Genomic DNA, 13,164 nt, shown 5'->3' with positions numbered 1-13,164 from the left:
GTCGTCTCCGATCACGCTTGAATTTACCAGCTTCAAAATACCCAAGTTTAGATAGTAGGCATAAAGGCTAGGCCTTAATCGAGTAACCTGAGCGGTTAAAAAAAAGTTCGTCGCTGATCGATCATGCTAAGATTTTAACAGCTTCAGAAGCCCCACATACTCTTAGAAAACTATAATCTCAGACGTTTTGAATGAACGGTTTGGAAATAGACCACCTCAGAGCAATCAGAGCGGTTTGAATTTCGGTTTCGATTTGTAATTGCAAACTATTTTATTAAACCCTATACACTGAAAGTACAAAGCACTGTCTAAACAAAGCAGATATTTTAGATCAATGCTCTCACAGCTCAAAGGAGTTTTCAATGGCTGTTCCTCAGCGGCTGGGTAGACCCCCCTTCAAGAGTCCGTCCCACAACGTAGGCCTACACCGGCAGTCGATAATCCAAATGTTCAGTTGTTTATGTTTGTGAATGAATTGGGGGTAGAGCTGACAGCTGAGGCCTAATTAGCAGTGCAACACAAACTTGTTAAAACCATCAATATTTAACCAGAATGAAGTAGCGCCCTCTATAATAGCTTCACCCTCCCCCAATTATACTGTTCACCATAAAACAGTCGTTGAAATCGGTGTAAGCTATCACATGATCCAAGTCACCTGACCAAACCCAAACCAACAAACCACACATGATCGCAATGGCTGCCGTTCTGAAATGTTCCTGTTTCTTCTATGTTGCGTTGGTTTGACGTGGTCTTTGCCGCGATTCCTCCATGGTAGGCCCCAGGGTGGAATGGTTGGAGCTCCCCGGAGACAGACAGACGGTCCGCTCCCTCCTGACCAGTGGCTGGAACAGAAGTTAGATCATTTCAATGATGCGGATCTCAGAACATGGAAACAGGTACGACGACGGCGTACATGAACGTACACTAGTTCACCAAAATACACACGTTGGTTGTCACAATTCAGTGTACATTGTAATTGTAATCAGTTGTTAGGAATCGCTTGCTTTACATTATTCACGTTGGGTTTTGTATTATGCTACTTAGTAAAACGGGTCTTGTGAATTAAACAAAAATAATCATAATTTTTTTTATTATAACTTCTTTGAATGGGTGTACTTGGCTAGACAGTGACTGGGGTGCTAGATTTTGTTTTCTCAAAATTTTGACATTATTGGTCATCTAGCGACCCCCGAAACATATTTATTGGTAATAAGGTCATTAATTAATTAACTATTATTAATTATTTCATTATAAGTAGTAGTATAAAAAATAAAAAGCCCCTTCTCTTTCATCTTTTGAGAAACTCGGACGCTTAACATGTTTCTTTTTTAACTCGGCCTAATACATAACCCTCTTTCCTTTTTTCAGCGCTACTTTGTGAATGATACCTTCTACAAACCAGGCGGTCCCGTGTTTCTGATGATCGGTGGAGAAGGGACGGCCAACCCTATCTGGATGGTTGAGGGAACATGGATTGTTATGGCCCAACGATTAGGGGCTCTGTGTTTAATGCTTGAACATCGATTCTACGGTGAGAGCCACCCAACTCCGTAAGTGAAGTAATTTTCCTTCAGATCTGAATGCAATATTCCTTTCAAATCACTCATTTTTTAAAGACCTAGTTTGCATTTTTAAGATGCAACACAGCATCGGTTGGCACTGGACACCTTTGGTAAATGACAAAGATCAGTCTTTTCCACATGGTGTAGGCCTATCTCAACATATGCATAAAATCACAATCCTGTGAAAATTTAAACTCAATTGGTCGTCGAAATTGCGAGAGAATAATGGAAGAAAAAACACCCGTGTCGCACAAGTTGTGTGCTTTCAGATGCTCGATTTGAGAACTGAGCTGAGGTCTCGAATTCAACTCAATTCAAATATTTTAGTTAGAAATTATTTCTTTCTCAAAAACTATGTTACTTCAGAGGAAGCAGTTTCTCACAATTAAATGTTTTACACTATCAACAGCTCGTACTAACTCGAGATAGGATTAAAGGCAGAGGACACTATTGGTAATTGTCAAAGACTAGCCTTCACAGTTGGTGTATCTCAACATATGCATAAAATAACAAACCTGTGAAATATTTGAGCTCAATCGGTCATCGAACTTGCGAGATAATAATGAAAGAAGAAAACACCCTTGTCACACGAAGTTGTGTGCGTTAAGATGGTTGATTTCGAGACCTCAAGTTCTAAATCTGAGGTCTCAAAATCAAATTCATGGAAAATTACTTCTTTCTCGAAAACTATGGCACTTCAGAGGGAGCCGTTTTTCACAATGTTTTAAACCATCAACCTCTCCCCATTACTTGTCACCAAGAAAGGTGTTATGCTAATAATTATTTTGAGTAGTTACCAATAGTGTCCACTGTCTTTAAGTAGCAATTAATCTACACATAATTTTGTAATTGTCAAAACATCAATAAGATGCTGAGAGTTACATGTAGACTCAATGCTCTTGCACATAGCATTTTCATGCAAGATTTTGCAAGATCAATAAACAATGTTTTTGCACGGACACATCAAATTTATAATATATCTGGGCCTAAGGTTGATTTCCATTTTGGATGCAAACTTAGAATATTGCATAGAATATAATTTTTGTTGGTACATCAAACTTTTTATTTGGCCACTGTGCAGGGATTTATCTGTTGAAAATTTGAGCTTCTTGAACAGCGAGCAGGCCCTGGCAGATTTAGCCCATTTTAGACAATTCATGGCAATGAAGATGAACCTCACAACTAACAAGTGGATCTCGTTTGGCGGCTCATATCCAGGTAAATACAGTTCGGTCATGATAAATACAGAGTTTAAATGTAGCAGTTGCCCATATATGCCAAATTCGAGTAAAATCAGTGGGCGACAAGTGAAAAACATTTAGATTTTTGCTTATGGACTAGTGAAACATCTTGTGATCTACATGTACTGAAAGGTCATATATGACAACCTGATTGACCTGTTTGACCTGACTGACCTGACTGACCTGACCAACCTGAATGACCTGATGGAACCATGGAGGAAGAAAATGGAACTAACCCGATTGACCTGACTAATCGGGCCAACTTGACCGACCTGAATGACCTGTTTAGACTTACCAACCTGACCACATTACAGATGTGACTGCCAGACTTACCTGACTGACATGACCATAAGACCTAACCGATTTGATGGAACTGACCTGATTGACCTGACTAATCGGGCCAACCTGACTGACCTGACCACCTGACTGACCTGTTAAGACTTACCAACCTGACTGATCTGACCAACCTGACCACATTACAGATGTGACTGCCAGACTAACCCGACTGTTATGACCGTAAGACCTGACCGATTTGACGGATCTGACCAACCTGACCACATTACAGATGTGACTGCCAGACTAACCTGACTGTTATGACCGTAAGACCTGACCGATTTGACGGAACTGACCTGATTGACCTGACTAATCTGACCAACCTGCTCGACCAGACTGACCTGACTGACCTGATACTCACTGACTTGACTAACCTGACCGTCCTGACTGACCTGACCAAACTGACCTGACCAACCTGAGTGACCTGACCAACCTAGTTGACTGACCTGACACCTGACTGACCAGGGCCCAATTTCATGGCTCTACTTACCGTAAGCACAGAGTCGGCGCTTACGGAAGCAGGGAATTCTGTGCTTACATCAAACATATTTCACGGGTTAGCAGCAAATTTTGGCTTCTGCGGTTACAAGGCTTGCGCAGAAATTAGGCGCTTGCACATAAGCAGGGAATCGTGGTAATAAGCGCAGAATTCGACGGTAAGCAGAGCCATGAAACTGGACCCTGAATTACTGGCTGATTTAAGGTTTGATATGATTCATTGATTTCTTTGGGAGATTCACAAGTCTAAATTCTCTGTTGATTTGGTAGGTTTGGTAGAACCTTTCAAATGCAAAGATATGGTATACTTTTTTGGACTGGAAAAGAAACAAGTATTGTAAACCCTGTTTGTTTGTCTCGTGATAACAGGCTCTCTGTCTGCATGGTATCGTCTTAAATATCCTCATCTTGTTGATGGAGCTGTTGCTACCAGCGCACCAGTACTGGCTCAGCTAGACTTCACAGGTAAATCGGATTAATCTGACATTGACTTTACACCTTATAATAATATTCATCAGAGAGATTTAAATAACTTGTTTTCTGTGGTATTTTGCTGCTGTCTTCTACAAAAAAAGAAACTGGAATCATAGGAACTCTGACTCTATTACGTAGAAGTGGAACTAGAGTGGTCTCATGTCTTAATCCGAGAGGATAAAGACAAGGGGACCATCCTTTCAAAAGGTGGTCGCGTTTTTGAGATATTGCTGAAAATCTGAAGTGATACGTCCCTGCGAATGCGCCCAATTGACCCCTTGCACACACGTCACACGTGGCGACTGTGCCACGCTCACCATTTTGGTGGGCAGTAGGTTTACATGTGAACGCTTCATTGCCTAAAATGCGCACTTCAATGAATAACGCACAGTGACATTGCCCACCAAAGTGGGGCATCCAAGATTATTCTGATTGGGTGAATGTGGTCAATAGGAATACACAATCTCTGATTCAAACTTTGGGGCATACAAACTGATATATTTTTTTTTTTTACTTTTAACCACTTTGTTTTAAAGTGAAATTTTTCCCAGAATGCTTTATACTATTGAATGGTGCTGTAGGCTTCTAACCAATAAATAGAGTGATAACCAAAAGTAATTCAATATTATATTGAACCACTGTGTAGGTTCTAGGCCCCTATGTATTTGGTGGCTAACATTTTTACACATTTTGAAGACCTGCTTAAACAAAAGTGTCAAGTCGTGAACTTTGCTGAATTTCATTTAAAACATTTTCAATCAATTAGGAAATCGAGTCATATGACTATAAATATTGAATACCCTTATCCAGTGCTTTCTGAAAGATTCGCGAAAAGCTCCGTTACGTAATCACTCATGTTACGTCATAGTTGGGAGCTCCAATTTGTATCCGCTTTGTTACAACGTAGAGGTATAACAAAGCAAACTACCAGACATGATGTCAAAGCATTTTCATTTAGACGCGTGCCTTCAACGGCAGAAGTGTTTTTAGTTTTTCATAACCTTGAGGTTGTGGGCTGATTTTTTAATCGAAAATTACAAACAATTCAGAAGTGTACACATATCAAAATTACATTTTAATGGTGAACTAACGCATTATAAACAAGTTAAAATAACATTTCCGTTAAAAACATCCTGCTCAAGTACCTGTTTAACATGACTTCCTGATTAAAAATCTTTTTTTCGCATTTTGTAAATCTTTATTAAGGTTACGTGTCAGTGGTCCGTGATTCACTGGCAACGACCCAACATGGCAGCGAGTGTAACAAGAACATACAGACTGCTACAGCTCAAGTAGAGCAGTTTCTGATGCACATGGTTGGATGGTCTGTCATCTCCAAATCATTTAAGTAATTGAGCCTTTTCCAATGTTCCTTTTTTTGTTTAGTTTAATTTATCTCTTTTTTTTCATTATTTGACACTGTTGGTTATTACTAAAATAAAAATAAACTTACTTGGTAGCGAGCAATGGAGAGCTGTTGATAAGAAGTTTTTGAGAAAAAGGTACGGTCACATGAAAGCACACAAATTTGTGTAACTAGGGTGTTTTTTTCTTTCATTATTCTCTGCAATTCAAGACCAATTGAGTCAAAACGTTCACAGGTTTGTTGTTTTATGCATATTAATTTTGGTTTTTACCCATACACCGATGTGTGTTAGCACTGTAAACTCAGTACTTTCCCGAGTCCTGTGAAAAAATATCACAGGCATGTTACTCGGGTGGGATTCGAACCCACGACCCTTGCAATTCTAGAGCAGTGTCTTACCAACTAGACTACCGAGGTTGCCCGGCAGCTAGAGGCAGTTCGAATCCTATGTTTTGGCAGCGGGTACCGCAACGATATAATAGATGTTAAATTTGCATCGGGGATAAAGAATATTAATTTTGGTTTTCACATAAATTTAACATCTATTATATTTTATGCATGTTTGAATACACCAAGTGAGAATACTGGTCTTTGACAATTAATACAAAAGATGTCCGGTGCTTTTAAAGTACGCAGCTTTATGTTGCATACAGAGTTTTGTGTGTTAATTGTGTCCTCGAAAGTGAACTGCTTAATACCACAAAAACATGAGCACATCTTTCAACCAACACATGCAATAGGGTTGCTTACTTTGATATGTGTGAATATCCAATATCCAATAATCATTACTCTGTTCCGACCTTTTATACTTGCAGACTTTGTAACCCGTTAAATGGATCAAATCCGAACGATGTTTCCAATTTCTTCGAGTCCATTGCAGGGAATTTCTTCGGTGTGGTGCAGTACAACAAAGATAATCGTAAATTTGAGGTGGGCATAATATCCGTTTTCCCCCACCCCATCCCCCACACTGGACTGGTTTGGTAATTATTCAAAATGTATATAAAAAATAAAAACTTACTTGGTGACAAGCAACAGAGAGCAACTGTTGATAGTATAAAACATTGTGAGAAACGGCTCCCTCTGAAGTAATGTATTTTTTGGAGAAAAGGGTTATTTATGACTCGAAAATGAAAAAAACTACAGGCCTGAAGCCTTTTTTAGGCATCGGAAAGCCTGCAGATTTGTGCAACAAGCGTTTTTTTTTCTTTTTTTTTTTCTTGCAACATCAATGACCGATTGAGCCCAAGTTTTCACAATTTTGTTATCTGGAGGTTGCTGAACATAAGCTTGCCCTGAACAATTTGACGTAACATTTATTGACGGTTATAGATATAGATGGTTTCAAATGATGGGGCAACTCAATTGAAAATGTGCACCAATAGTGAGAGGGTTAAATTTTTGTTTTTCTTACAGGGAGCTATTGGCACAGATATTACTATTGACACTTTGTGTGACATCATGGTAAATGCGTCCATCGGTGAAGAAATTGACCGCTACGCTGCGGTTAATTCACTTCTCTTGAAGACGTATGGAGAGAAATGCCTGGATGTCTCATACGCCACTATGATCAAAGATATGAAGGAGACATCGTGGAAAAGCTCAGCTTCGGAAGGAGGTAAGCTCTTTGGAACTCTGTACCTGTCCAATGGAACATGGGGTGTCTTGGCTGAGTGGTCAAACACACTGGACTCGAGCTCCGTTGTTTCTTATCAGCAGAGTGTGAGTTTGAGTGCCGGTCTTGACACTTCTGTCCTTAAGCACGACACACTTCTCCATTGTTGCGGCGTACTTCAGATCAAATGGGATTAAAGCCATCTCTCCGACGTGTTGCACCAGTGATTTTGGCAGTGGCGGCTTAACCTTGTAAACCCTTATTGAGTAAAATGATTCTTAAAATGTTAATATTATCAAAAGGTGCTGTAAGTAAGGTTTATTGCCATCAATTTAAGAAGTGATTACCAAATGTATACCTTCCCTTTATGGCGTGTTGCGGCTGAGCAGTAAAGAGCACTGAACTCGAGCTCTGTTGTTTCTGTTCAGCAGAGTGTGAGTTTGAGTCCCGGTTGTGACACCGTGTCCTTAAGCAAGACACTTAAAGTGTTAATGCTCTACCTTCGGACAGAATGTATAGCCGCTGGTCTTGTGTGTTGTGTAGTGCACATAAATGAACATAACAGTGCACTCATCGTAAAGAGAAGAGGTCGCTTCTGGTGATCCTGGCTTGGTTGGCATCATGGCACCACAGCGCCTTGTAAACCAGTAGAGGGTGCTATGTAAAAGGAATATGTCTGATACGTCAAAAACCTAGCTCCACAATACCTTGCAGGAAAATACTTGAGCGTCACTGAGTGACGGATATGAGCGATATTGACCCAATTCACCTGACGGTCATCATCGATAATCTTGGTTGCGCCTTACTGCTGGGCAATGTCACTGTGCGTTATTTAGTGAAGTGTGCATTTTAGGCGACGCGGCGTTCACTTGTAAACCTAATAATTGCCAACCAAAATGGTGAGCAAGGCACAGTCGCCACTTTTGACGTGCGTGCAAGGGGTCAAAACATGTAAGAATCCATATCATTATTATTATTATTATTGTTTCAAAATCTTGTTTTGTTTTTCAATAGGTCGACAGTGGGTGTACCAAACATGCACAGAGTTTGGATTCTTCCAGACGTCAGATGGCAAAGATCAACCCTTTGGACAACACTTCCCCCTAAGGTAATGCAGTGTGTGATAGGAGTTATTAATAATAATAAATAATAATAGAGAAAATAAATAATTTAATATGGCGCTGATATCTGCCTTACAACATGTACGAAGGCGCCTCATGGCGCTTGAGGAGGAAAGACTAATTAGAACTTTGAGATTTAAGTTTGTCTTGAATATTTGTGTAGATGGAGGTGACAGTCAGGGGAAGTTGGTTCCACACTCGAGCAGAAAAATACCTGTTGCCCCAAAGAGTGAAAGTCCTGGGCTGTTAAAGCATCACGAGCCCCTTGGAAAGGATACTGGCAGAGTTTTTTCCTGCTCCCTCCAAAACAAATCACTGTCTTATGTTGATTGAAATCCCCTCTAGGGTAACTTTTTGTAGCCACTATAGACCCATTGCATATGATGTCACACTTTTAAAAAAGGAGGCAAATCATTGGACAGTTATCTGTTCTCTGTGCGTAAAACCTTGCGCATGACCTCAGCGTACCTGTAGCATTTCGCGCTAAGCAAGGGTCAGCTATTGATTTCTTACACAATTCAGAAAGTGCCGCCGAACAGTGCACGTAATTTTGGGTGCCAACTCTCTTTCGTGTCAGTTTGTATCCGATTTGAACACCCAAAATGACACCCAGGATAGGCTCATGTGAGTACGCTGCGCATATCGCAAGGGGTCTATACCAAGTATGGCTTTAAGCCTTATGTGGCAAGCTTGTATACCCCCCACCCCCTGCTTGAAAAATTCAATAACTGCCAAAACACCGAGCCATGAAATTTGACTCGCTTTTTATTAAACTTGTTTATCTTTTTCTGTTGGTTAGTTTTTCTCTGCAGATGTGCTCAGACATCTACGGCAAGCAGTTCAATAAGTCAACACTTTCCCAGGGTATCGCTCGTACAAACACCAACTACGGCGGTATGGGCATCCGAGCGACCAAGGTGATCTTTCCTAACGGCTCTATAGACCCCTGGCATTATCTTGGCATAACCAAAGACATCTCGGATGAAGAGCAAGCAGTCTACATACATGGTAAATACTACAATTTTGTGTCAAAGCGTAAACGGGATACATTTTGTGTGTGTATCACTTGTACTTGAAATAGTCAATCAACCAAAGTTATTACGTAGCGGATATCATTGCCCTTCATTGGCTCCCCAATATAACATCGCATCAAACTCAAAGTCCTTCTTCTTGTGTGCAAAGCTCACAATAAACAGTCTCCATCTTATATTTACATCTCTGATCTACTACAGCTGCAACCACCAGGCAGCCAGCAATAGATCATCAACATATTCTTCTCAGTTTGTCGTGTCCAGAACCCATGTTGGGTCAATTGCCAGCCGCTTTTCTGGCCCCATCATTTGCCAATGGACACCAACTCTCAAAAATTTGAGAAACAATTTACGTATAAATTGTTTCACAGATTCAAATGTTTGTATTGGTTTGTAATCAAGGAGGGCATATTGCTGAAAAAACTATCTTTAAAGCAATCGCACAACATTGGTAAACAGTATTGTCCAAAGGCCCACACTTTGTGTATTACAACTTGTTTGTAAAATAACAAACCTGTGCAAAGTTAGGCTCAAAAGGTCATTGGAGTTGGGAGAAAAAAACGGGAAAACCCACCCTTATTTCTGCTTGTTTCGCCCAGTCATGACATGTGTTTAAAATAAATCTCGATATCGAGAATTGATAATTTTTTTGATGTTTTCTCAAAAAGTAAAGCAATTTATGGAATAATATTTCAAGGGAAGTCTTTCACAATTACCTTCTGTAAACCCTGTAAGTTATTTGTTAATCTGTGAACTTTGAATTTTTGGTCTGTTCAGAAGGTGTCCGATGGCTTTAAAACAAGTGAACTTTTTAGTTTAAAAGTCCCCAAAACAATTTTCAAGGTCAGTATCAAAGTATAACCCTACCTTTAGTATCAAGCGGAGTGATGTCAAGGGACAATAAATTTTGGCTTGTTTGATCTGTCAGGTACTGCTCATTGTGCGAACATGTATCCAAAGCTTCCATCAGACCCGCCGGAGCTCGTACAGGCCAGGGACACCATCTTCAAGGCGGTGGAGGAGTGGATCCAATAAGACACTGATGAACTACAAGAAGATGTATACATTGAACCCCTTCCACTGATATCACTTCCAGCTACTGTCTACTCACTGTCGGCCATTTTTTGAGTCAAGTTACATGAAGAGGACTAGAGGTATGGTGTCATTATGTGAGACTTCCCCGACATTGAAAATGCGTGGGCCCAATTTCCTGGAGCTGTTAAAGCAGACAATTTTGCTCGACAATTTTCTGCTAAGCAGAACTGAGCATTTTACCAGTCACAAATTGTACATGTGACATGGTAGTTTGGCTGGTAACCTTATTCTGGTATTGTGCTTAGCTTCTTTTGTACTTAATTTAAGCAGCTCTATGAAACTGGGCCCGTGTGATTTTAGTCTCTCGACTGAGTGATTTTGCACCGTTTCACAGTTGATCCCTCACATGCAATAGTTTACTGTACAATACAGTTGCACTCGCACCAACACAGGGCACTTTTGTCATTCCTAAAGGAATAGTATTTCAAAGGGCACCAAGGCAATGTTCAAGGACAATTATGGGCCAGTAGCTTCTAAAGCTGTATGATCTAGCATGTGTAGACTAGGAGCATTGCAAGGGTTACACAAGGTTTTCACCACATGTATTAGTCAGAAGGTTGTCTCGGTGTCTTTTGGACACTCTGTTTTAAATTTGGACACTTTGTTTTAAGTGTCATTTACATGTACATGTAAATGTGTTGTGAGTAAACAATTTGGATATCCGGTTTTAAAATTTCCAGCAAATTTTGAAATCCTTTTTAACCAAATCTTGGCAAAAACCTTGGTTTTCACTACAGGCAGATATGCAGTTAGACTACTTGTACAGTATGTTTAGAGCCTCCCAGTTCATGTTTGAATCATTTAAAGAGAGTGGACACTATTGGTAATTACTCAAAATAATTATTAGCATAAAACCTTACCTGGTAACGAGTAATGGGGAGAGGTTGATAGTATAAAACATTGTGAGAAACGGCTCCCTCTGAAGTGACGTACATGTAGTTATCGAGAAAGAAGTAATTTTCCACAGATTAAGAATTTGTGGCTCGAAATCAAGCATCTGAAAGCACACAACTTCGTGTGACAAGGGTGTTTTTTCTTTCATTTTTATCTCACAACTTCGACGACCGATTCAGCTCAAATTTTCACAGGTTTGTTATTTTAATATATGTTGAGATACACCAAGTGAGAAGACTGGTCTTTGACAATTATCAATAGTGTCCAGAGTCTTTAGTAAGTAATGTAGCAATGATTCATTCGTAGAGAATTTTTTTTCAATTATGCAGAGGAATTTGTGGGAATATCCAGTACTCTTGACAATTATTTTGTGTACAAATATTTCCTTATTCAGGGAAGGACTTAATGTTTAAAATGAATGTGACTTTAAAAGTTATAGTTTTCACACTTTGTTAAGGTTTCCTGTCGATGATATAAATAAAAGTACTTAAAAAGTATGGTAGTATGCAATAAGGGAGGTTGTGTAGCCTTTGAAATACACATTTAAAATAAATCTTACGAATACTTATTTTTTGGGGGTTAAAATTGTTGTTTTTAATGTTTCTCTAGACAGTAACAACTTGACAATACTAATACAGGTAACTTACATCAGTTTTGATCTTAAGTTTATTGCCTTGTGCACATTTGCGAGCAAAGTGTGATAAGTACATGTACACAAACTAGACTAAAATATGCATAAGGCCTTGTGTAAAATCACAAGGCTATAACCTTGTGAACCTTTCCTTTGAAAAAAGCACAAGGCTATACCCTTGTGAACTTTTCCTTTGAAAAAATCACAAGGCTATAGCCTTGTGAACATTTCCTTTGAAAAAATCACAAGGCTATAGCCTTGTGAACTTTTCCTTTGAAAAAATCACAAGGCTATAGCCTTGTGAACATTTCCTTTGAAAAAATCACAAGGCTATAGCCTTGTGAACTTTTCCGTTGAAAAAATCACAAGGCTATAGCCTTGTGAACATTTCCTTTGAAAAAATCACAAGGCTATAGCCTTATGAACTTTTTGCTAGAAAAAATTACTTTTCCTTTGAAAAAATCACAAGGCTATATATAGCCTTGTGAACTTTTCCTTTGAAAATTTTCTTGTGAACATTTCCTTTGAAAAGATCACAAGGCTATAGCCTTGTGAACATTTCCTTTGAAAAAATCACAAGGCTGTAGCCTTGTGAACTTTTCCTTTGAAAAAATCACTAGGCTATAGCCTTGTGAACATTTCCTTTGAAAAAATCACAAGGCTATAGCCTTGTGCACATTAGCCTTATGAACTTTTTGCTTTTAAAAATCACAAGGCTATAGCCTTATGAACATTTTCTTTGAAAAAATCACAAGGCCTATGAACTTTTTGCTTGAAAAAAATCACTTTTCCTTTGAAAAAATCACAAGGCTATAGCCTTGTGAACTTTTCCTTTGAAAAAATCACAAGGCTATAGCCTTGTGAACTTTTTGCTTGAAAAATCACAAGGCTATAGCCTTATGAAATTTTTGCTTGAAAAAATCACAAGGCCTTATGAACTTTTTGCCTGAAAAAAAATCACTTTTCCTTTGAAAAAATCACAAGGCTATAGCCTTGTGAACATTTCCTTTGAAAAAATCACAAGGCTATAGCCTTGTGAACTTTTCCTTTAAAAAAATCACAAGGCTATAGCCTTGTGAACTTTTCCTTTGAAAAAATCACAAGGCTATAGCCTTGTGAACATTTCCTTTGAAAAAATCACAAGGCTATAGCCTTATGAACTTTTTGCTAGAAAAAATCACTTTTCCTTTGAAAAAATCACAAGGCTATAGCCTTGTGAACATTTCCTTTGAAAAAATCACAAGGCTATAGCCTTGTGAACATTTCCTTTGAAAAAATCACAAGGCTATAGCCTTGTGAACAT

General features: G+C 39.1%; 1 protein-coding gene across 1 annotated transcript; it reads left to right on the top strand.

Moving 5' to 3' along the window:
- Positions 1-684: 684 nt before the first annotated feature.
- On the top strand, positions 685-11,339 carry LOC139945302 (thymus-specific serine protease-like). Its single transcript, XM_071942649.1, is given in 11 exon segments — positions 685-709; positions 712-896; positions 1,369-1,550; positions 2,644-2,780; positions 4,004-4,099; positions 5,315-5,456; positions 6,290-6,404; positions 6,891-7,092; positions 8,104-8,197; positions 9,010-9,218; positions 10,170-11,339. Coding segments are annotated over 11 exon segments (1,494 nt in total). The 3' UTR covers positions 10,277-11,339.
- The last annotated feature ends 1,825 nt before the right edge of the window (positions 11,340-13,164 follow it).

The sequence above is a fragment of the Asterias amurensis genome, chromosome 12 (genome assembly GCF_032118995.1).
Source record: "Asterias amurensis chromosome 12, ASM3211899v1".
NCBI classification, from domain to species: Eukaryota; Metazoa; Echinodermata; class Asteroidea; order Forcipulatida; family Asteriidae; genus Asterias; species Asterias amurensis.
This window is presented reverse-complemented; position numbering and strand designations above follow the sequence as displayed.